Consider the following 26,197-nt stretch of genomic DNA (forward strand, 5'->3'; position numbering starts at 1 on the left):
CTTTAGTGAGTGGAATTCCCTTGTGATAGGGCAGGTAGGGAGAGGGGAACATAACGTCTTTGATTAATTCTTCAGAAGGAGTATATATTTTAAAAAAATTAAACAATAAGAACTACGTAAGTAGAAAGGTTTGAGGTATTCGAGGATCATGAGAAGATGACTCAAGCCCTCTTGTATCTGCTTCCTTCAGATTTCGCCTTCCTCTCCTTGTGTATACCTCACTCCTTGTGTTCCTGCTCTACCCACATCCTCCCAACAATCCAACAAGACATACACCTCTGTCTTACAAATGAGCTGCACTGAGTGAGATTATTTTTCCCCTCTGACTCAGGCAGCTGCTGGGGGCAGTTCTGAATTCCAGACCCAGCCTGCCTGGCTGCAGAATCTGCCCTCTTTCCATTTCTGAGCTACCATCATTACCATCTGTATCTTTATGTCTTTGCTCTTTATCCTGTGCTGTTCCTTTTCCTTTGATAATATTTCAAATTATTTTTTTTTCTGCTCCATTGGTTTTAAGTTATGTCCAAGCTAAATAGCCAACTTAAGTAACTTGAAAACTGCATTCTAATTGAACATCAATGAGTGCATTTCCTCTTTTCAAGCAATTCTTCCCCTCAGCTATTCTGCGAATTTGTTCATTTATAAATTCCTTCACTTTACATCCAATACAGTATTTTTCTAGCTTTATCAAATCAATTCTATATTCAAAGACAAAATGATACACCAAACACTTTCAAACACTTAAAAAAAAAAAAAAAAAAGCAGTAAGGAGCTGCAGTGCAAAGGAAAAAAAGCCATCAGCGCAGAACCCAACAGTCACCAAATAGCCCAGCCCTGGAGCCCGGAGTCCGCACCTTCCAGTCCTCTGCCCCCACAAGGAATGGGGGTAAAACTGAGAGTTGAGCCTATCCCATTTTTCCCATTTGACCAAAGGTTCAACCCCAGGTCTCAAACTTGAATGTCAAGGAGATTTGTTCAAATGCATTTCACTTACTTTCTACTCTCTTCCTTTATTGTTCTAACCTCTCTGTGATCTCTCTCATCAAGAGGTTGACATAAAAACTTGGGCTTTGACCCAGGGAGGTTTTCTATCACCCCTAATAAGTAGAAACTGTTAGATCTGAGAAGGACTGTAGGAAAAAAAGAAATAACAGGAACTATAAATTCCACAGACCTACGGCACCAACTGCTAAGATGCATTATAATTCTTTGGTTCATTTATCATTCTTTGGGGGAGATGGAATGATGGTTTCCAAAATGAATGACCGGGTCTGGCATGGAGGTAAGCCAGGAACCAGACAGTTATGCAATCCTGCTCTTCCACTCATACAAACACACCCACACACCCCTCTGACGAACATAAGATAAGAGAACTGTCAGGCTCCAAAGGAGGTGAGAAGAATCTGCTTCCAAAGGCTCCAGGAGAAGGAACTGGGTAAGGGCTCACCTGAATCTTTCATGGGGCAGAGGGCACACTGCATACCCCAGGCTTCTCCATACAGACAGCAGCACTCAGTGTACGTTGTCTGCTTGCCCACAAGGGGCCGGCTACACACGTACTCATCACTCAGATGCTCCCAGCACAGATCTTGGTACACATCGGTTTCTTCGATTTGTTCTGAAAGGGAAGACACGGTTCCATGACAATTGCACTGTTATTCCTATTTCACAAACACTGTGGTGGAAGCCAGAGAGTCTCAAAGTTTCCATCCCCATTCCTAAGGGTGACTTCCAAGTGAAAGTCTGAAGCCAGCCTGGTCTTTCCATGGATCAAACCTCTGTCATCTCCAACTGGGTGTCATTCCATCAGCTGAAATTCAACCTGCCCATCCTGTTCCAGTTAAATCCCGCCCTCTTGGCTTCCATCGTTACATAAAACCCTCCCCTATCTTGCCTGTACTTCATAAGCCTGATGGACTTCTCATTCTTTCAGTCTTTGATTTTTCACATGTACTCCTCTGTCAAATCCTACCATTTCGTTCTATGTAACATTTTTTGGAGTCATCCTTTTCCACCCATTTCATCTGCCAAAACCCTGAACTAGTGACACTTCATCCTGGGGTCCTTAGTGCTAACCTTTCTACTTTTCAATTGATTTCAACCGAAGTAGTCCCTGACTGTGCTGATACACTGATCAATTAACCCAAGTATCAGCACACAGCACCTTCTCGTGGATGAACAGGGGTTCCCATCAATGGACTTCAGAGCTCTCCATCACTTGGATGGCTTCCGCCCCTCTGTTCATCTGTGTCCTACAGTGCAGTCAAGCAAACCTAGTTATTTTTCCTGGAACTTCCATCTTCCTCCGTTGACTTTGAGGGTTACTGTGACCAACCCTGAGGCATGGAACAACTCTGCTGTTTGTTCAGCCACACTGTAGTTTGTTGCCCATTAAACCAGTATGTGAGGGCATTACATCTCCTCCACAGTGATGATATGCATTTAATTCTTCCTCTGAGCATCTCATTTTAATTATTTCAAAATACCCAAGGAATCAATTTTTCTATTTTCCAACAGCTCACATTTCAGTCAAAAGGAAAATCTTATGGCATTTATTTGGACACAGGCATGCATCTCACATCCAAACATACCATGTGATTCGGTTGGTCGGATACATCTTTTTTCCGAAGCATCCAGGACCATTGGGTGAGCACAGAAGCACTTAAAAGAGCCTTCTGTATTAATGCACTGGCCATCAATACAACTGTTGGGGTCTTGACACTCATCTATGTCTTAAGAGAAAAAAATGAAAGAAAATCAGCAATCAGTTGGGCCTCATACACTTAACCCGACTAATACACTGCTAAATTTAGTCCAGATTCCAGGGGCTGCCACATTTTAATTAGCTATATAACATCATCCAAAAAAGAACAGCCATGACTATAAAAATGCTAAGTTACAGTGATTGGAAAAATAACATTGCTCTAATGCTGCTGACATTAAATAAAGAAAACATTTAACAACAGGATATGCTTAGAAATTTAAGATAAAATGCCTCTTTATGACAGTTTTAAAATTATTTCCTTTTGCTATGTTTTTCAGCCTGGGTATATGGTTTTCTGTTTAAGCATAAAGTCTGGGTCAGCATTTAAAAGTGACTTTCAGTGGTATGGTGTGAGTGATGAAACAGGAGGCTCCCCAGACCGAGAGAACGCTTCAGTTATACCAGTCACCTGAAGTGTAATTCCACACTGAATATTAACTCTTTGTCTGAAATCTATTCAAATAGTAGTATGAAGGGTTTTCATTTTCTTCAATCTTGCTCAAGGAAAAGATCCATAAAAGATTTACGGATCTTTTCAACACGTGATTTAGATGCAAAGAAATTGTTCTGATGCATAGCATTACTTATTTCTTCCCATTTGTGTATTTTCACAACATATCACACTATATCCTTTTAAAACTTACCAAAGCACTGCAATTTGACGGGGTCATAGTATGTCCCTTGTTTACAGTAGCATTCGTAACCAGGCTGAGTGTTCAAACAGAAGCCATTTTTGCAGATTTCTTGTCCAAAAAGTAGGCATTCATCTGCATCTGTGGGGACAAAAATGGAGAAATAGAGGAGTCAGCTTTGATCTTTCAGTTAAAGAGAAGAATCTAACCAATACTGGGCTTCAAGTTAGATATTATATAATATTTATATCACAAAGAGTCTTAAAGACAAAGTAATATGAAGTTCTTAAACTTAGGAACAATTCACAGATGGAGAAACACTATCAGGCTTTTCTGTTTCAGGAACAATGCCCAAAACATTAGTAGAGAAAGTGTATTTGTAAATACAGCTTCAGAGATGCTTCTTCATATTTGACAAAACAGTCTGTAGATTTCCTAATGGCACCAACAATATTCTCTGAACAGAATACCCATAAGGCATGTGCCTTTCTATAAATATATATTTACATGTGTTATCTTACTTAATCCTCATGATAACCTTTGAAAGCCAGAGATAGAAACTCAGAATACTGAGTGAAGTCTCACTATCACACAGACTTACAGTGTTCCAACTCCCAACCTACGGTTCTGCCAGAGTCCATTGGGGCCTTCCTTCCATTGATTTCCGCTTGGAGGAGGCCCCGGGGATTGAACCCTGGCACTCTTGCGTGCTGAGCATGCGCTCTACCACTGAGCATGCGCTCTGCGAATGAGCTGTATACCGTTCCCCGCTGGGCCTTCCTTCCAATGGTAGAATTCAAGGCTTTGTAATCAGTTAGCACCTCTGAAAAGAACCCTCTGCCTAGCCCAAGTCATGCTGTTACTTGAATGTCATATGTGCACACACGCTGCCAATTCACTTCCACTTGATTCTGACCTTTATAGTTGTCGCCATCGTCGTAAGAGGATTCTCCACTGGGGACAAAACCTTTCCCTCTAGGACACATTTCAGTGAATTCAGCTGATTTCAGGAGAGAGAAGGGGAAAAAAAAGTCAAAGAAAGAAAAAAATCAGCATCTTCCATGAGCACGTGTTTTAACTTCAGTTTTCCTTTCTCAGACTCAGGAACTTTAAGGCAAATCTTGCCATTTAATTCAGACAAATAAATTCAGTACAATTTCAAAAGTTACAGATTAGGTGCAAACAAATCTAAAGACTTCATAAGTTCACTTGTAATTTTTAAAAATCTTTCCTAGTTCACCCACATATCATTAACCCATGTTTTACTTACGGATGCAGTGGGGTCTCATGACTTATTTCTCCAACACTGTCATTTCTAGTATTTTAAATTCTTAATAAGAACTCATCAAGCAAAATCTTAAATATGAAAGCTCTAATTAGAAATAATGGTTAGCAAAAAATGATTGGTTTTGACTCAAAAATGGAATAAAACTGAATTATCTTCATGCCAAAATATCACATGGTATGTCGCAGAAACAGTATACTCTGTGACAGCGAGAAGTTTAAGGATTCATACTGAGGTAGGATACGGGTGTGGGTTCCAGCCCTGAGCAAAACTCACCTGAAGGTAATCTCATCTCAATCTGACTATGGCAGGTACCAGTAGACGCTATCATTTCAAGGCTTCAATGTAATATCCCAAATGGGAACATTCCAAGGCCCGTGAACACCAGAGGACAAATGCGAGTGTGAACACACCCTTTAGCTGGTTCTTACCAGTCCCTAAGACGGGGCAGGGGAAGATCTCACAGTTGTCACCCCACCCAGCACCAGAGGTACAGCAGCATTCTCGTTTGGTGACGTTGGGGGCCAGCACATTGTCACAAAGACTGGCATCATTCAGATTATAGTAGCATTCTTTCTTCTCTTCTGTGGGTTGATCCACCTCTAAGTCTAAACAGAGTGGAGAAAGTAAAAAAGAGTGTTGACAGGATACCCAAGGTCTACCTGTACCACAATGGAGCTGAAAACATAACGGTAAGAAAGACTGGATGTGCCAACAGCCCTTCATTCACAGAGAGCTGCTTTCCATTTCTGTCGGATTCAAGATAAAAATGCACTTGAGTCCTGAATTTTGGTGGATTTCTAACCCACCCCAAGAATGTAAATCTGTCAAAACCATTTCCTTTTACGTTAACCAATTACTTTATTCTTGTAAATCTGGCTGTAAGTAGAGTTTCCATATCTGCTTTCTTGCCAAACATAGGGCCATTCTTTACTGAGCTATAACACCTACTTAAATCAGTGAAAAATTTCCCCAACACTGACCAGAGATGTGGGGGCCACACAAAATATCTATCCTTTCAATGGTTACTGAGTCAACCATGCCCCCTAGTCTTTTCTGAAAAGCACAAAGCAGAAGATAACTAGAAAAACACTGCAGTAACCTGTCTACAAAATGGTCTTTCATTACTGGAAATCTAACTATTAAAATTGCTGCAGATATACGACTTTGAATGAAATCACAAGAGGCAGCTAAGCCTCAGGGTAGAATTTCAAGGCTGGATTCTATTCCGAGGTCTAGTGTGTCCTAGAGGAATATATATTCCAACAGACTGAGTTCAACCCTCTGTGATAAAAGACAAGGTTATATGATAAAATACAAATGATAAAAACAAATTCACCTACTTTCAGATAATACTGAAAATAATGCCACCATATTTGAATTATATGAAGAAGTTTGTGCTTTTAAAAAATGATAAAACCTCTTCCCTACTAAATGCTATAGAGTTCAAATGGCTGCCTATGACCCAGTTAGAAGTTACTGAGTTTTAATTTTATGAAATGAAATATTTTCATTAGAACTGCTATTTACAGATTCTTAACCCAAAGAAGCTATAAGGGACAAGGGTGAAAACATTTGCCAAAGAGGATAAGACTTTAATGTCAACACTAACCTTTTTTTTAAGTTGGTAGATAGTCATATTATTAGGAGAGTTTAATGAGCTTTTTTCATAACAGTTTCCTATATATTTATTTTGGCAGGGTCAGACTGACTGCGGAAACCTGATTAATATATCAAATAACAAAGGTGTTCTTTTTTTCACTGGAGTACAGTCAGTTACAATGTGTCAATCTCTGGTGTACAGCACAAAGGTGTTCTTCAAATGTAAGTTCATAAAATTCTACCAGAAAAGCTACTGCCCCTTCTTTCCTCTTACGGCAGTAAGAACTAGCAAAGCAGCAAACAGAGCCTCAACGTATAAATGGCTCTCAGACGACAGAACATCAGTGAGCATATAAAAGATCCCTCTCACTTGGTTCTGGCGAATTCTCAGATTGTTCTACCTTTGACAAAATTCAGCTTGGACTCCTAGCTTTAATAGCTGATGACAAATTCAAACCTAGAATAAGTGTCCAGGAAAAAACTGAAATGCTGATTCCTATGCAGGTTATGAAGTGGTTTTAAATCACTTCCTTGTGTGTGAAATTGGATAAAACCTGCCACATCCCTCATCTCAACTAGATTTTCCAGTGTGCAAAGGAGAGACACGTGCTTTGCTCACTCTATTGGAGCGAATCACCAACCAGTCCATTCTCTTCAGGAGGGGCTGCAAGTTCTTATACAGGGGATCATTGGGGAAAACTAAGAGTAAATATTCAAAATTATTATTAAATCAATCATGAACCCTGTAGGAAATCTTATAAAGGTTCTCTCAACATGTGAATAAATTAACAGCTTATTAATAGGAACAAGTCCACTCAATCATGTTATTCAGTTGCCCTAAAAACATAGCTAGTCATTAATGAATGCATTCAGAAAGATAAATCAAGCCAGCAACACAACCAGAGTTTTGCCAATCAAGTTTACAGTGTGTGTTAAAAGAGGGCTCAATAATTGTTTTTTTTTTCCCCTTGTGGACAAAGCTGTAGGTATGTTACAGTTTTTATTACAAAATGGAATACGATACAGCAGCACCTCAGTGAAAACTGCCATATTCATTAGACATGACAGGCTTCTGAGTCAAAAACTTTACATACATTTAAACACTATTTCTGCAATGGTTTTTACACTCACAGGAATGAAATAATTTTTGCTTTTTTTCTGTTTTTCTTTGTAAGGAAACTCACAGGTGATTGCACAAGGGGGACAATACCATTGTCTTATCCAGGTTTTACATTGGTTGTTACAAGTTTTGCTCTTATTTTCTTTCCAAGCAGTTTGAAGTTTCAGTGTTTACACAGCTGAAATTGAGGGCTAGTCAGGCCCTTATCCCTGTTTGGAAAGAGATGCAAATCCTTTTTTAAAAAAAAACTGATCCACAAAGGTCATTCTGTGAAAAGCAACAATTTCCCTATCTTCCTAACCTTTAAATAATTAACTTCCTAGAGCATTTTTCCATTGGGGGAACACTCTGATCAGTAAATACATGTCATTTCTTTAAAAATAATCTCTATGAGTTTGAGGTCACTGCTGTCAGGGGAGGAATGTTTCTATCAAAAAGTAACTTTAAAAGATCAAATCAAAAGTTATAGAAGATGCCAAGATCTAAAAAGAATGAATTCTATTTTTCTTAAAGATTTTATGAATAAGATTAGTCGTACTACATATCTCATGCTGCAGATTTCTAAGAAATATATTACTTCTCCTCCAGCATTTCCAGATTTGATTTCTTAACTTGTATTAAGAGGTTGGCTTAATGTCTACATATAAAAAGCAATGTGAGTATTTTAATCCCAGGGGCATGGCCGGTGGTAAGAAGTGAGTTTTGGGACCTTTCACATGTGTGCTTTTTTAGAAGAAACTTTCACAGGTGCCCTTTCATGTGATATACAAAGTACCTCCATGAGTAGACAGTGCAAGTTATACAGCATCCGCACTTTTTGGAAGAGAATATTTAGGTTGGGTCCAACATCCCTGTGTCTAACGCTTTCCCCAAACCTCTTCTACGGGGCTTAGCTTCTTAGCATCCCAGCAAGCAAGAGTTTATTTTGCTTTGCCCTTTTTCTTCCTTCTTCTCTTTGAGACAAATGGGGAGGGGATAGCAGATAATCCCTGCTGGTACAGAGTTCAGTGATAAAGCCACAAATAAGGTGATCGTTTTCCTGTGCTCTGAACAGGAAGGGGTGGATTTGAGTGGTAGGTACCGTCTCTCTTGCTTTCATTAGAAGGAAGAGGATGTGTGTGTTCACTTGTAGGACTGTTTCCTGCTAATCTTAGGTTTGCTGTTGGGGTGAGGAGATCTGGATTTTTTTGGTTAATGTGAACATGAGCATTCTAAATGAGCCTTTGCTTTCACTTTGCATTTGCAATGTGTTCTGAAGGCGCCAATCCCCTCCATACTCTTCTGAGACAGAGTGATGACAGTGACCAAGGAGTCACATCGCAGATACGTGCGAGCAAACAATGCCCCCAAATGAAACAGCTGCCCTCGTCCAGAAAAAGACATTAATTTATAAAACCCAGTGACTGTGGTAATGTTCAGTTAACTACTTTCAACAGAATTACTCAGGAAGTTTTACTGTTTTTAAAATCACCACAGACACTAATGTTTTATACCGACTCATGCTTTTATGGGAAAGAGAATTCTAGTGTAATATTCCAAGAAGGAGTAAAAGAAGATTCTTTGAAAGAAGATTCTTCCACACAGTTTCCACTGTTAAAGATGTCAATCAGGTGGGGAATCAGGGCACGATAGTGCTAGGAAAGCAAGTGCTGGGCGTGTAAGCCACCCTGGAGGGGGTCGGGTGGGCAAGGCTATCCCAGAAGGCTGCCTGGAGGAGGTGCCATCTGAGTCAACTTCTTGAAAAATAAAAATAAATTGGCCAGAAACTAAAGTACAACAGAGGCGAGGAGGAGTAAAAAGTACAATACTTAGGACTGTGGGTAGAGCAGACGAGGGGAGAGGTGGTTTGCAGAAGGAGTCACGAAACTGACTCAGCATGAGAACAAGGCAGGGATGATTAACATGGGGACAAGCAATAGCTGTGTTTTTAACCTAGGTGAGGGAGCAGAGGACAAAGCCAGTGTCTGTTGGAAGAAAGTCGCTTCAGGACCTTGCCAGGTGGAAGCGAGGGGTTTTTTTGGTTCTGTTATTTGTTTTTTGTTTTTTTGTTTTTTTCCTGGTGAGGAAGTTAGAAGAAACTGGGAAGAGTGAGCCTGGGAGAGGAACAGCCATGGGAGAGGACGCAGGGAGGAGAAAGTCTGACTTACGGACACAGTGCCAGACACGGGAGAAGAAGAGCCGGCATATCTGGGTGAAAGAGGCGGCTCCTGAAAGCAGCATAAAGCGCCGCGGAGGAAGAAAAACCGGAGCCGCAGCTCTGCACGAGGTGGAACAGGAAGCACGTCCGGCGACGGCGCCCGGAAACAGCGACGCCCCAGCAGCACGAGCCCCGTCATGACAGCCGCACAGGGGCACGGCCAGGGCCCGCCACACGCAAACCGTCTGGGAACACTTAAACGGAATTGTACAAACCATTCTTCCTTAGGCCTTATCTGTAGCAAATTCTAGGGTCCCAAATGCAGTTCTAATGCAACAGGGTGTCTCTCGTATTAAGAAGATAAAATGATTTACATATACCTGGTTCAAGTCTGTCATTTTGTTCAATTGATATGTCAGTTCATTCAATATGGGCACCTCTTTATCAAAACCTCTGATATTATTTTAGGTGCTATACACAGCAAACAGAAAATTTCATAAAAATAAAAGCATGATTTGGTAGTAAACTCTTCTCACTATTATCTTTGAAGGTGGGAAGAAACTTGATCTTTTTTTTTTAAATAACAAATGAACGTATTTTCCTCAGCTTTACCTACATTCATGGTATAGATCCATTACAAATACACAATAAGACCTCAAGAGTTCTATGGCATTTTACAATGTTTGCATTCTAAATTCTGTGGTTTCACTGTCTTTAATTTTTTTTTCCTACCAAAGGTCTTTTTTTCCAATCAGAAATTATTTTTTAAAAACTCCTTCAATGATAATTTATTTTACAGGTTAACTAAACACATTAAAAAAAACCCACTCTGCCAAATGTAACAGTTGAGTGATATATATGGTCTCTTGCCTTTAAAAAAAAATGTACATATACAAAACCTGTAGCGGACCTCCCTTGGAAGAGAGAACAAGAACGCTTTTTGAGTTCAATTGTCAGAACCACAAGGATGATTTGCACAATGTGTGCCCTGACAGCAGGGAGCTGCTCTTTTTTCCTTTTGCTCTGCTTGTAATTTAACCAAAGCACATAGAGGAAGTAGCCTCCCACCTAGAAGTGTTAGCAGATCATTCCTCCACTAGGTGTGGTCCATTATATCTTTGATAAAATGAATACTTATTCTACAGGACTAGCTGGGATTTAGACGAAGGGGTACAGAAGGAACACATTCTCGAATGCAGGGAGACTATTTTGTGCAGTAGGTACCAAGTGTCTGCCATAGGTGAGGCACTGTGTTAAGCGGTGAGCTGGGTTCCAGGCAAGGCGAAGAGGAATGACAGAGCATACAGGGTCCCGTTACCAAGCTAATGGATGTGGACTTCAGGCTGCAGGCAGTAGTAAGCAGCTGACAGTCTTAAGGATTTAAAACCAGATTTGTTTCGAAAATGTGAACTGGCAGCAGCATGGAGCAGGAATGGAGGAGAGGCAGGGAGAGAAGTCAGGAGGCTGCTGCCAGCCACAGTCCAGGTAAGGGATGCCTGGGGCCGTGGTAACAGAGGCGCAGAGAGAGGTCTGAAGAATACTGCTGAGGCAGAGTTGGCAGGATGAGGGCTTGGATGGATAGGGAGAAAAATTAAAGTGTGACTTCAGGATTTCCAGTATGGCATGTTCGGCAATGAATGAGTGTACACAGGGAGAATAACAGGCGGAGGAGGAACAGTCATTAATTTGGTTTCGGATAATTTCATGTGGAGACGGTTACAAGACACCCTGGGGGAAAGGTCCAATAATAGGCAGCTGGGAACAGAAGTGTAGCACTCAGAAGGCAGAAGATAGTAACTTGGCCACCCACACCATGTAAGTAATAGTTGACCCGGAGAAGAGGATAAAATATCCCAGGAGGATAGAGTAAAAAGAGGGCTAAACATGCAACTCTCCGGGACATTATTTACGAAATGGTGATTGAAAAAGAATCTAAAATGAGACAGAAAAACACCAGTGCAAAAGGTAGGAGGACAAAGGGAAGAGTAATGTCCTGAAGTCCATCAGAGGGGAATGGGGAGGGAAGACGAGAAACCACTGTTGACTGTTTCAGAGATGGAGTGAGACACGAGACTAATGGCTTGAGCAGACAGACGTCACTGATGACCCAAGAGGAAGACGTTTCACCCAGATGAGGGGTCTGAGGGCCTGATCTCAGTGTACTGAGGATCAAATGGGAGACGGTTCAACGGAGGTTGGGGGAGTAAGGATGTCCATTTAAAGAATCTGGAGGTCAAAATGGTGACAGATTATCCCTGGACAGTGACACTGCAGGGGATTTTCTTTCTTGATTCATTTTTGTATTTGCCAATTTTCTAAGAATACACATTAATAATGAGAGCAAAACAAAGAAATAAAGTGAAAAGGAAGCCAATTTTTAGGAGAATGTGGTGTCATGGGGTCCTCGGCCTTGAGAAGTAGAATTAAGTGGAAAGATCCTGGAAGAGGGTTTCTGGGCCAATATCTGCAAAGAATTAGCTATATGACCCTAAGAATAACATTTAGAACTTCTCTCTGGGCCTTGACTTCCTTACTTGTAAATGAAGGAGCTGGGCTGGATGAACACTGAGGTGGTCTCTGGATGTAGCAGTCTAGGACGTAGTTTGTGATGTGAGAATGAGCTCTTAAATATATTAGAGAAAACTGGTATTTAAGGAAACACTATCATGAATTTTGTAAAGAATAAATATTTTATGATGTAAATAATCACTCCAATTTATACATCTTATAATTTCTGATCTTGTTTATCAGCTTTGCTTAAAGTGAGGAACAGCTGCATTAATAATAGTATATCTTTTTCTTTTCATTATATCTTCTATTATAAAAATGAAATTCAGTTCCTACCACATAGTCTCCTCTGTGCACCAATCAAGGCAGGGAACAGCATATTATGGGTAAAGTGTGAAGGCTGCAGTTGCCAAGACTAAATATTGACTGCTTCCTTTAGAGTGCCCAAGGACATAAAGTTGTTATTGAGCAATTATCACAGGCACTGAGGAAATGAAAAATCAGGCTATATTTCATATCCATACGCTCTCATAGGTGATGAGAGGTCTGGCCTGGACATTTTTTAGTGATTTCTGTTTCAGGTGCTTTTAGGCAATGCATAGCAATGTAAATGAGTGGCCAAAGGCCCAGGCAATGAAAACAACAGACCAGACGTAAAAACAAAAAATTAGGTAGGAGCCAAGAAGTAGTTTAGAAATAAAAATCCTAGGTCATTAAAGTTCTAAAGTACCTTCAAGGTCACCTAGGACAACATCCTGCTGGAAGTAGGAGGCCTTCTGCCAGCCAGTGGGGGTCCTACCTGCTCTTGGACATCACTAGGGAAACACCCACGATTTCATGAGACAGCTGTGTGCTGACTACCTCTGGTTATTAGAAATGTCATCTGCACACTGATCCGAAACCTGCCTTCCTGACATCAACCCCATAGTCCCAGGTCTGTTCTCAGTAAGACACCACCTCTGATAACTATTCTGCTGCTCCTTGTCGGAATGCCTGCTGCCCTGGGGAAATTCTACAGCCAAGCGAAAATACTATAGCCTGGGTAACAAATTTATCTTTCTTTTCTTAATTACTTTCCAGGAAGGATGAGATCCGAGCTGTTAGTCTAACATGTGTATAATGAAACTAGTTTGAGTCCCTGATAAAAACTTGAACTTCAATTTGGTACAAAATGTTTTGTTCCATGTAACAGCAGCTTCTTTGACGGGAGAAAGACACACACACTTTTAACCAGCCTCCACTTAACCAACTTGTTCGATCAACCCAGAAAAACATCCTGGCTTATACCCACGAGCAGGTGGAAGGCCTACAGCCAGCTGACTGTTCTCGGGTGGGTCTGCACACTTCTGTTCTGATGTGTTGAGTAGTTTGCTGGCTGACCGAGACCCTGCTGTGTTTCTTCTCAAACCCTCTGTGCCAATGTATTGATCTTTGTAATTACATAAATAGTACATAAATCAAGAAAATATGAGTGAGTAGAAGACTTGTTTCTAGAACAAGTTAAAGCTTTAGAAAGACTAAGGTTGAATTAGGGGGAAAAATGCTATCAAAGGAGGTGTGGATAAGACAACTGTAGAAAATTGAGAAAAACTAAAAATCTAGAGGGATTTTGCACTCATTTACTTTGAAAAGGCCTTTCAATTCTTACTCCCTTTCAAGTAGGTGATGTAGATCATGCTTACTAGATGTGGTTTATGCAAGACAAGTCATGCAGAATACAAATGGACTTTCACTCAAAGACAGAACTCAGCCCTTTTTCAGAGACTGGGGAATAAATGTATATTACAGGTTTTAAATTAAAATGTAAATATTTAAAAGACATTCTCTTTTTTATGATTTCCAGTTTTAATCACCTTTTTCAAACAACTGGTCAATTACTGGCTCTGATGAAGTCAGGGAGGAGGCTCTTACTGCAGTTTATAGCTGCTCTGTCTCTCAGGACACGGACAGACAATGGCTAAGATGAAGATGTCATCACAGACAATCTTAAGACTCCATATAATCAATTCAAGTTTGCCAAGAACCATACAAATTGAGGTATGGTAGAAATCAGAGTTGCCAGGAACTATACAAATTAATAAGCTCCACAAGTTACTACAGCAGATTATACTGATATGGACCAATAAAACAACTGAGTATGTTTGAAACAATTTTGGCAGAAGCCAGAGAACTATGGGGAAAATATGCAACAAATCCAGAAATTAAAGGATCAGATATAATGTTAAGAGGAAAGAGAAACTATGTATTTGTTGGTGGACAAGCTTTACCAAGCTGAGTTCTTTGCGAAAGCAGGAGAGTGCTTTGTGAACTCTGGGAGAACTTTCCAGAAAGTCACTCAACAAGAGAACAAGGAGATGAAGGGAGCAAAAAGGCAAAGCAGGTGTTAGGGACTTGGTCACAGAAAAACTTTAAAAAATAGGAGATGAGGAACAAGGCTTACAAAAAGAGTCACTGTAACGTTTTAAGGAGCAATTTACGGTGAGCCAGTCTAGTTCACCAAGAATGGTTCAGATGGTCTCATGATCCTATTAAGGTATCATTAACCTCTAAAAAAAGAAATGAGCCAAGTTCAGGACCCCAGACATGTCCCATAATTGAAGCTATGTGAAGTGAACGAACCATTTCTCGACATTACTAACACATTCTATCAGAAAAGGATTTGTTGAACTCATCTACAAAACAGAAACAGACTCGCAGATATGGTAAACAATCTTATGGTTACTGGGGGGAAGGGGGTGGGAAGGGATACATCTGGGAGTTTGAGATTTGCAAAGGTTAACCACTATATATGAAAATAGATTAAAAAACCCCAAATTTCTTCTGTAAAGCACAGGGAATGATACTGAATATCTTACAATAAACTTTAAGGAAAAAGAATATGAAAATGAACATATGTATATATATGCATGCCTGGGACATTATGCTGTACACCAGAAATTGACACGCTGTAACTGACTATACCTCAATAAAAACTAAATAAATAAAAGAAAAAAAGAAAAAAGAAGTATTTCTAGTTAAAAGGCCCCAACTCAGAAGAGATCACAAAAAGAAGAGGAATAGATAACCCTTATGTGTTTGGATTGTAATACTTCATTTTAATACTCCATATAGTACTTAGTTATTAACAAATGGCTTTTATGTATGTGATTTAAAAAAAATACAACTCTGTGAAGTAAATATAAATCTTATTTTACAGTTCAGAAAAATCAAAACTCATAGATGTTGAATGACATGCCCAAGCTTACACAGCTGGGAAAGAGCACACCAGAACTCTGGTCGTTCCAATTTAAAGTATTACAAAAATTTGGAAAACAAAGGAAGAAGCTAAAATTACCATTAATTCCAAAAATTATCTTTTTATGTCTTCTTTCCTTCCCTTCCTCCACAAATTATGATCACTGGAGTTTTCACTTGACATTGTATCATATGCATTTATCATGGCTGCCTAATCTTCCTAGAGATCACTTAATGACTATAGAAAATTAGATGCAAATCATTTAAGTCAAAATAAGACTGCAGGGAAGGGGCTACTCTACAAAGCCAAAGACAAATAAGAAAAAGGCAGTTATTTAACTAATCCTGTTATTGGCCAGTCAGGTTTTTGATTTTTGGTTTGTTTTTTCGATGAAAAGTCTTCTTTATGGCTCATGAGTTGTGGTGGTGCTCACTGAATGAAGAGCAACCCCTCCCTCCAGTCATTCTTTCCTCCCCTTCCTAGCCATCTGAATGACTGTCTGTACATTTAATTCTGCACCCCTCGCCTCAGAAGAAAAATGTGTGCAGATGAAAGTATTTTTTATATTTTATTCCCTATTACTTGCAAAGAGAAGCCTTTCACACAGAACAAGGGTACCCTACTGAGGAATAGTGAAAGCTATCTCAGAAGCATGGATACAATCAACCAGGATTGAGCATGACAGTAACACAGTCTCTGTTTCATTTTATTTGCGTCTCTAAGGGCCAGTCAGTCTTCTACTTTCCTCAAAATACAACCACACTATAGCCACATGGCACAACCTAAAAGGGTAATCTGGAAGTTGATGGATTTATCTGGAAAGCTATCAGCTCTATTCCCATTCGTGCCATGATGACACAGCCACTCTCTAGGGCCAAACTCTGGAAAAAAAACACCTTAAGAATTCCAAGTGGAAGGAAGCCTTTGTAGATCCTGAGAGGTCTATATGTTGCTTTTAATTTAGAGAAGTGTCAAGATACGTTTCTCCAAGGGCCAAGAAAGAAGAATTATGCAACTTAATGAGATGTTGCCATATTAAACCCTGAGCTGATGGCTCTCTGAGTTTTAGGCAATTCCCAGCCAATGTTCTCATCATTTTGGCTCTTCACCCTACCCATGGCGTCTCCAGCTTGGAAAGCACGTTAGAAGCCAGCAAGCTTCAACAGTCATCGCCCACATCCTAATTCCAGTGATAAGGCAGGCTCAGAAAAAGCATGGAAGCTTCCAGAAAAAGCATGGTGCCAAAATATCTGGTGATTTCTTCCCTCACTCCCAGAGTGTCTCGCCCCCAAACGGGGTAGGGACAGGCCCCTGAGAGAAGCCCTCCAGCCCAACAGTGCCACTCACCTCCTGAGGCCCGGGAGCGGCACTGCCCGGTCATGGGGCTGTACTCCTGGCTTTCGTCGGCGCACACACACAGGAAGGATCCTTCTACGTTTTCACAGAAGGCTTCCCCACACACGCCACTGAGCAGCTCACACTCGTTCACATCTGGAAAAGGGAGCACAGATCAAGTCAGACATGCTCCTCACTCCTGACAGCTCTTTGTCTTACCAGCTGTGCCAGGGCCGGCAGTGTCTGCTGGACACAAGGGGTCCCCAGGGAGCCGTCAGTCCCTTCTGCTCTTTGTGCGAAGGGGCTCCCAGAGGCAGGGCTGCAAGCTTTGGTTTGTGTGAAAGGGCTATGAAAATGCAAAGCGAAGTTTTCAAGTTCCAATTCCGGCTCTAAGGAACACCTTGGAATTGTACCTCGGGCATTGCATGTACACGTTGACTGCTTAATCTTCTCCTCCCTGAGGACATAATGAGGTCCTAAGTACTGATACTCTTCTCTCAGTTCTTAATTTGAGGAAAATTAGCAGCATGGGCACTTCAGAAACCATAGAATTCTTTAAATTCATTTTCAGAAATTGTTTTCAATCTACTCAAATGTCTAAAACCATAGCTCCCTAGCAGCCAAAATGTCCATAATTTAACAACCAGGATTCAGGTTGTGTATCCCTTTGAGAAGTGAAGGGAAGACCCCTGGAAATAGTCACAGGGCTACATTAATCATTCATGGGAAACAAATCCGTCCAATAGCTTCTCAATGACTTCACTATGCCTTTAAAAACTCTGCTGGTGTTCCACAGTGTACTTTCTATTTTGCTAGATGTTTTTGTTTTGTACTTAAATATACTGAACTGAAACACAAAAAACTCACAGATAAGTCAATGTTATTCAATATTATGCAAGGACATAGCCAGAAAGAAAGGCTAATTTTATGCCTGCCCTTGCCCAATACTACTTTTTACCTTTTCTCCTCTGAAGAAATTTTACTCATGAGTGCCCAGTTAAACAAAGTACCAGACTTGACATCTGAAACGCTCATGTATTCTATGCATTAAACATGACTAAACATGTACAAACATTAGCTTTCATGAGCACACTCTGACATGGTTTATACAAAGTTAAACATTTGAGCAATTATCCAAATCATTTAGGAAAAAAATACTATTTTCACTTGCTATACCCAGTTAATTGGACAAAAGGTTTATGTCTCTTGACTTATTTGGTTAATTACCTCAGTTTCCATTTCACTTTGTATATAAACAGATATAAATCCAATGAGCTGAGTTTTGCTTATAAAAAGATTTTATGACAAAGTAAAGCAGAGAGTTGGTATATTTAATCCACCTAGACAGTCATAATTTAGGCCAGAAAAATTGACTTTAGCAATTTGCCAGTTTGCATTTATCAATTTTAGGTAAATGTCAAGTGGAATTTTCCACTTTCTAATTTGTATTATTTCCATGGCTATTGAAATCTCTCCTACCAAACTGCATTCATTCAATCAAAAAGTGTTTTCTTGTTCACTCCTGTGGGTCAGACTGGGGAAGCAATGATGAGTCAGGCAGGCCCAGCTCCTGCCTTCAGGGAGCTCACCGTCAAGCCAGGGAAACCAATCAGACACACGTACAGGCCAGGATAAGTGCTGGCAGTGGAAGTGCAGAGCGCTCGGAAAGCACGGAACAGTGCACCTGAAGCGCAGGGGTGGGCAGAGGCAGGCCATCGGAGCCAAGCTCTGTCTGAAGGAAGAGACCGTAAGGAGGATGGTGGGCAGCCAGGGTCCTCGCAGAGGGAACAGAGTGGCCAAAAGCTGGCCCCAGAGGGCTGACTCAACTCAAACCCCATAGAACACCCAGTGTGGCGAGGTGCATATGACAGGTGCTCCGTGCATATTTTTCAAAGAGAGCCTCAACAGACAAAATATACCACCACCTGTTGAGTTCATTAAATGGTCAGAGCTATTTCTTCTCTAAGGGTGGTGTTTTATGGTCTGAAATGAAACATTGACACAGGTTTGGTTCTAACCATCTGGCTGGTTAGAGATGAACACTAACCAGGGGCTCAGGAGCTATGTGGGCTCAGTGGTTGGGCATCTGATATCTCAGGAGTTAACATTTACTAAGCATCTACAACAGGCCAAACACGAGGCGCAGCCAGGACACACACACACACACAGTTCTCAGTCACATGGAGCTGGTCACACTGGACAAGGCAGTTACAGGCAGCACACACATGATTAAATTATTGCAAAAAAAAAAAAAAAAAAAAAGGTTGTTAAGTACGGCAACAGATTCTGCTCTAAGTATTCTGGGAGCAGGTGGAGGGCTCACAGCTTAGCATTGAGAGTGAGAAGTGGAGCAGGGATGGTATCTGGGAGGAGGTGACATCTAATCTCCGGCTTCAGGAGTAAGCAGGATGAATCTAGGCTCGGGGAAGGGGAGGTCAGGAGGATGTTCCCAGCAGAAGGAGCAAAGAGCAGCCTAGTAACTTCCCAGTTACGTGAGCAACCATAAGCAGTTTTATGCCGCAGGAATGTACATGGTGAGGAAGCAGGTGGTGACGCTGAGAAGGTAAGTGGGGGCCAGATCACATGACCTATTAAGTCAAAATATTTAGGGAATAGGAGATGGTTTTTATCGCTTGTATTTTTTAGCACAAAGGAGACTAAAGTAGGGGCTGGAACAAATGATTACAACAGTGTTAGCTTAAAAGCAGTTACTATTCAAGTGATTTTATCAGTAAACTTCCAAACAGATTGTTTTCCCAGTTTAATACGGATGGGAAATGAATGGATCCTTTAATTACAAATTTCCACACCAAAAAGTTACTGACTCCCCCTCAAACGTTGTCTGTCATGTAATGGACAGAGCTGTTTTTCTTAATTAAGAATAATGAAAAAGCCTTGTAATCTGTCAAGTTCTGAAATGAATAACCTTTCTTTCACATTTAATTATTCTAATTGCAAATATATCTCACAATGAATTTGATTTAAAGAAATCATGGCTGATCAGAACTTGAAATATAAGGTATCTTCTTCCATGTGAGCATGTGCTGGACCATATTCTCGGACATCTGATGATATTCAAGATTCCTTCCAGCTCTGTCAATCCCAGAACAGACTGAAGAAATATGGTTGCACAATCCAAAGCATCATTTTACGGGTGTTATTCCTGGAAACAGAAACTCTTGCCAACGCTTTTCCTTAAACGCATTGCCTAAGGAGGTGCATTTTGAAGACAGACAAGATCTACCGCACACCAGACTCCATTTCCTGTGCAGGAGGGACTGCAGCGTTCCGCATACCCAGCTAAGAGTTTAAACAGATGCTCTTTTTAATAATACGTTTAAATCCTAAGTTATGCGTCTCTATTTCTTAATGTCCTCAACCATTTCAGAAGCCACGGGATCTTTTTGCACATCTTCAAACTGTATGACAAGATCAAATGATGATGAAATTCTGTCCCGATTACCTTGCTTCCAATCTCTCCTGTGGCTGATGTTTCTCTTCAATGGGGAGATGTGAAACATGGCGGCGAGAAAAAATCTAAAAACTCACCCACACACCCTTGCCCATCCTGTGGGGCCTGAAAGCCCTGATAACAGAGGCAGCGGAAGGAGCCAGCCGTATTGTCACAAAACCCGTGAGTGTCACAAACAGTGTTGTTTACACATTCATCAATATCTGCAAAAAAGACATGGAGCATGAGACACAAAACACAGACTGACAAACACCAGATATTAATGGGTAGACAGAGGTGCTCAACACACCCCGGTCAGTATGAGATGATCATGTTTACACAGAACGAACTTTTCAAACATTTTACATACAAATAAAATGTTTTGATGAACATGTCTCAACAGACAAAATACTGGGTTCTATGAGAAAACATTGACTTTTCCTCAGGAAATGTTTTCAAACTGAAATGATGGCTGCAATGGCTGTGGTCAGTGTTTTCTACATGTTTTCAACTCTTATTTGCAAGGAGAGTATATTCCTCCTGGGGGAACAGTGAAAGTATTGCCATCTTTTTGGATTGCGGTAAACGCCAGTAGTTCTATCTGCAGAACTAGGGGGTGGGGGGGAGTGGAAGCATTGGTCTGCCTGGGCAATGATTTACTGAACCCTAGAGATAACCTCGGTCAAGCCTAAACAGCATTCTCTCGAAGGAAGGAGAGGAGGCGGAAGGGAAAGGGAGAGGGGCAGCGAGGTCAGGGAGAGAAAGGGCCTGATGAAATCAGCAGTGTAGCCAGCCAGTCCCAGTTACTCCAGACGAGAGATTATAGTCACAAGATTTCCTGTCACCAAGTTATAGCCATGCAAGGTCCTAAATGTCAGTGCTGCTTCAACTGATGAGCCAGGGGCCAACTTGTAAATTCATTTTGTTCTTTATATGCTTGATGAGAAAATAGTTGTATGTTTTTATTCCCCACTAATAAAAATGTTCTCACAAAAGCAGTCTCAACTGTAAAGTTACAAATGGACCATCTGCTACAGTCCTCCTTTATCTTCACAGTTACTCACTTTCCTCCCCCTCCTCGCATCCCCATCATCCCCATTCTCCTTGTCGACAGCTGCGCTGCACACTCCCACCATCCAAGCTCCCTGTCTTCCCTGCCTTTGGACCAGACAGTCCCCAAACGTAAGTTGTGTAGAAACCGTCAAGAGGAAATGAAATTACTGCATCCAAATGCACATGAAGAAGATTTTACTTTTATGTTCAAATAATGACGTAACATAACAAATGATCAAGAAAATGACAAGTTAAATAGCACTCGACAGAATTTAGTTTGGGGGAGTTCATACTAATAAAGTTGAGTTTTCTCTTTATAAAATTTTTAACGCCGAGGCAAAAAATTTTCAAGAAAATGCATGCACGTAGATCCCTCGCCTCTCTTCCAGATTTCCCAACACTACCAAGCGTAACTTCGGAGACTGTCTCACTTTTGAATTGTAAAATTTGACTACAAAGGTTTCCTAATTTTCTCAGTTCAAAACTGTGTCCCTTCTCCTTTCAAGGCTGGGCCCGTTCTCCATCTCTACCGTCTCCTCTCCCTCTAGTCCCACCTGCTTATCCTTCTCCTGCATCTTCAGTGATTCCCCTGGCTCCTTCCCTCACTGCCCTCAAAAATGTTAAGATCTCTTAGAGAAAATGCTCATTCTTTCTGTCACTGCAAGATGTACCAAAAGAACTATCTATGCTCATTGCTTTTATTTCCTAATATATCTCATCAGGGAAAAGGGAAATAGTAACAATACTAATAACATTAACAACACTGGTGCGTTCCTAGAACATCTATGACAGTTCAACAAAATAACACATGTAAAGTGCTCAGAACATTGCCTGGCATGTAACACAGGAAGTGTACATGCTACCAACAACTCCTCCTCCCCCTCCCTTAAGGACTTACAATCTGTCCTTCTGAATTTTTATCCCACAAAACCCCTTTGAGAAAAACCACCAATGGTCAACTCACCATTAAATTCAATGATCATCTTCCAGTCCGTCACTGTCACCCTTGACCTCTATGTCTGGCCAACACCTTCTCCTTGACCTCCCTTTTCATGACCCCTGATAGAATACTACTCTCAGTCCACCTTTAACCACGATGGCTCATGCTCACCCTTTGGCAGCCTGAAGGTGCTGTGCTGTCCGCCAGGGCTTGGACAGGCCCTCCCTGGGATCTGCTCTTTCCCCAGGACTCCCGTCTCCTCTGGTCTCTGCCCTCTCCAGACTTTACTTGGCATGAACCCCCAGTTCTTGTCTCCAGCCGGGATCCTTCTTATTCTTGATCATTACCGTTTGATCCTCTGTTACCGTCTCCAATGTACCAAGCCTAAAACCACATTCACTGTCTATTTACTAAATTCCCCTTCCTGACCTTAGTGGGGTGTCTCACCTTTATCCTTCCTTTTCTGTATTTACATCTCACCTCAACTTGACAAGACTCCACGAAATTATTTCACATCTGAAAAAAAAATGAATCTCTCTTGCAGCATCTCACCACAGAGAAGACCCTCAATAAATCTGTTCTGATGGATTTCCAAAGTCAGCATCAGGCTGGGACCACAAGGGACTGACTAATTACAACCATGGGAGGGTAACTGCACTGCTTCATCGGGTCCCTTCACACGGGACACTGCTAATTTCAGACTTCCTGAAACGGGCATGTGTTGAAGAGATTATGTTATTCACTGAACCACAGGATTTAGGGAATGGAAAGAAACTCAGAAGTGCTTTAATTACCGCTTATATACTAATGATTTCCCAGTCTCTCTCAAGGGTTGGTCTCTGTCCTTTGGAACCATTTATCTAATACCTATTGGACATGTTCGTAGTAAGGGAACTTACTGTCATGCTCCTCCTCAACTCACCTCCATTTCTCCTGCGTTCCCTGCTCCAGAGGACCCAGCCTGTAACCCCACCATGAACCTCAGTGTCAATCCTTCCCTCTCTCCTACTCCCTGTACCCCCACCCCGTATCATACCTCTCATCTTTCCTGAAAGTCCTCAGACTCCTAATTGGTTTCTTTATCTTCAGTCTTGCCTGCCTCTCTCTAATCCATTCTCGACCAAACCGCAAACCTGCCAAGGACAGTACCTTGCCAAGCAACACTCAATACCTTTTTGTGGCTGGAGTGTACCAACCTCTCTCCTTGGCAGAACACAGATCCCAGAGCCCCCTTCATCATCTGGTGTCTGGCTACACATCTGGCCGTAGTTCTTAGCCAACCTCCTTCCCATTTTACACTCCAGCCCTATGATGATGTGTACTCAAGTTCTTTGAAAATTCTATAGTCTTTCATTTCTCACTGACTTCACGCACACCCCTGCCTCCACTAAAAATTCTCCCCTTTGCCTGCTTTGCTCAGAAACTCCCCCTGGCTCCTGGTCAGCCCCAGAGACACCTGCTGTGCAGTACCTCCTGTGTGGCAGACGTCAGGGCCCCTGCTTTGTGCTCCCAGAGCGTTTGGGGCCACTACAGTGCTTATCAGGGCTACTTTTGGGGGTGAGGAACCTTCAACTAACCCTCACCAGCAACTTATTTCCCTATAAAATGGGACAGTGGACAGCAAAAGAGGACAAAGAGAAAGCAGCACGTAGGAACCTGGTGGCTTTCAGTCCAGAATCTTGAAATGAAATCTCTTGCTTTCCTTTTTGTTACTTCCATGCACTTACAGGTAATGGTTAACGATGGCCAGCTCAGGAACTGACTAACTGACCTTAAGATGAACAAATCCTGAGCTGGTTGTGAATTACTGGGCGTCTTGCCGTCTCAGACTTACTGTAATAGTGATTAGCAGGGGAAGTTTAGATGAGCAATATTTTGGATGTCAATGAGTAGGAAAAAATAACATGAAATGCCTGGAGACTAGCTCTTCAACAACTAATAATTTATGACAATGATATACTGTAACTCTCTGCAGTTTCATGTTTTCAACAATGAGATGAGGCAATAGCTTAATAAGAGGACATTGTTTGTTTCGCTCCTCTGACTAATGACCTATATTTTAAAAGCCCATGATTTCATTAGAACTTTCTTTGATGATGTTAGCTCCGAGATATTCTTCTATTGTTAGTCCTGTCTGTAAATACAATTATAAGAACTGCTACAACTAAGATTAACTCTGTAAGAATAAAGCTAAATGTTAAGAAAATTTATCATTAGGTTACGATAAAAGCCCTACTAAGATGCAAACTTCATTAAATGGGTGAGCAAAACCCATCCCATTTTTGCTGAAGTTGAATTGTGAATATGAAATGAAATGTTGAACGATCCAAATACCGCAGGTTTTATTTTTGCGTAATTAAAGGTAATTCTATTAAATAACTAACAGAATTCTGCTTAGGCGTCTGTAAAAGCCATGCATGATGCCATCACCAGTCACCCCGTCCACCTGCTAAGTGGTAAAGGTGAGGAAGGCGCGGCTGTCCAGAGGTCTTGCAGTGGGCAACCCAGATGAGCTGGGTACACGACCGTGAGAGCTGATTTCTCATGCAAGTTTTTGCTCTTTACATTTCATTGAACAAGGCAGATACCTACAAATGTTATCATTTCAATGGAAATTAATTCAAGAAAGAATTATATAGACCCAAGAGAGCAGATCACTGATGTGAATTCTCCAATAATGAGATTACCTAAATGTCAGAAAGAGCAATACAGCATAGTCCTGGGCGAACGGAGCTGCCAGGGGCTTAATTTTAAAGGAACAGTGTTGTCCATGACTGACAGGCCCACACTTTGAGAGTCTTAACCATTGCCTTATTTGGGAGATGAATTTTCCTTACCCAAAGGCTTTTTACTTAGTCCATTTTCTCAATGAACCAACAGTTTTTCAAAACCTGCTGTTATTAGAGATTCTACACAGAAGAGCAGAACTCCCACCAGGTGCCGTGTACCCGCGATGCTCCCTTGGGATCACCCTCTCACTTGGGTAAAGTGAACCGTGCCATGAGATGAAATCATAGAGAGGAGGCAGGATTTTCCAAAAGGGGCCAGGGTCAGATAAACCTATTTACTAACCAACAAATTACAAAACTGTGTTCAAAGACCTCAACCACGGAATTCAAAACAAACCCTCAATGATTCCATCAGGTGTTCCATATTATACGCAGATCGCCTGTGTAAATGGGGAAGAAGGTCTGTGCGTATGTTCTGTCAATTAAATGATGTGGTTTTCTTTGTCTCAGTTTTTGGTTTTGTCTTGAATTAAGAAAAAAGTATCTTTTTCCTACTTTCTTAACATCTCTGACCTCGGTTTTGTTGACTTTCCTTTTCCTTATTCTGAGCAAGACATACCCACCTACTCCAGGAAGGGGCTTTCTGATGAGCCTGCCTTCGCTGCCAGGACTCTCTAAGAGGCAGGTGATGGGAACAGGGGTCACTGTTGGTAACGGATCACTCACAGGAAAATCTCCACAGCTCTTGCATGGCTGGGAAGAAAAAGCCTTCCTGTCATCAAAGCATTTTTGGATGAATGATAAGGTTCACTTCAACTCAAAGGGACTATGAAGATTATCCAGTTCAATTCCTTCATTTTAAGAAGCAAAAAAACTGAGGCCTACAGGGGAGAAGTAACGTGTCTCAAGGTTACCCAGTCAGTTGGCGGTAGAGCTGGCAAAGGAGCAGAGCCCAGTGAAGGAACAACTTTCTGAATCAAAGTCTGGCTGCATCTACCATGTCTTCTTGCCTCCCACCATGGTGATGGTGATAAAAGTCAGCTGGAGAGGATAACCAGAACTAACCCAATGGTGAACCCATCAAGTATACTGGAGTGTGTGCATTACAAAGATGGAAGCCACAACACACCCTCCTCGACTTAATACTCACTCACAGTTTACTCAAGCACCCTCCTCTTGTCCTTTAACCAGGCCTTGCCATCAAGTATCATCACACTTGGAATCTGAGTATCGGAGGTACTGCAGATCCTGAAGATGCTATTTTTCTAGGAGATCCTCAAGGGCCAAGGGGTGTGCAAGTCACGGAAGGTCCCAGGACCACGTCCCACATTGGTGCTGTGGAGCTCTCAGAAAAACGAAAATGACCCCCGTGTTCAGGCCCAGGCTTCCCAACCAACTGGAAATGG

The 26,197-nt window shown here is 41.4% G+C and overlaps 1 protein-coding gene across 17 annotated transcripts in view; it reads right to left on the reverse strand.

Annotated features, from left to right (window-relative positions):
* Positions 1-26,197, reverse strand: part of LTBP1 (latent transforming growth factor beta binding protein 1) — a 399,284-nt gene that overhangs the window by 22,265 nt on the left and 350,822 nt on the right. For 7 of the 17 annotated variants that reach the window (XM_064494599.1, XM_064494596.1, XM_064494595.1 and 4 more), the window contains 7 exons: positions 20,168-20,293; positions 16,631-16,774; positions 5,113-5,289; positions 4,313-4,396; positions 3,409-3,537; positions 2,592-2,732; positions 1,448-1,618 (listed from right to left, as the gene is read on the reverse strand). In XM_064494599.1, the coding sequence (XP_064350669.1) occupies positions 1,448-1,618; positions 2,592-2,732; positions 3,409-3,537; positions 4,313-4,396; positions 5,113-5,289; positions 16,631-16,774; positions 20,168-20,293 (972 nt within the window). The remainder of the gene's footprint in view (positions 1-1,447; positions 1,619-2,591; positions 2,733-3,408; positions 3,538-4,312; positions 4,397-5,112; positions 5,290-16,630; positions 16,775-20,167; positions 20,294-26,197) is intronic. The other 10 variants (XM_064494598.1, XM_064494594.1, XM_064494601.1 and 7 more) reach the window with 2 other exon arrangements.

Source organism: Camelus dromedarius, chromosome 15 (genome assembly GCF_036321535.1).
Source record: "Camelus dromedarius isolate mCamDro1 chromosome 15, mCamDro1.pat, whole genome shotgun sequence".
NCBI classification, from domain to species: Eukaryota; Metazoa; Chordata; class Mammalia; order Artiodactyla; family Camelidae; genus Camelus; species Camelus dromedarius.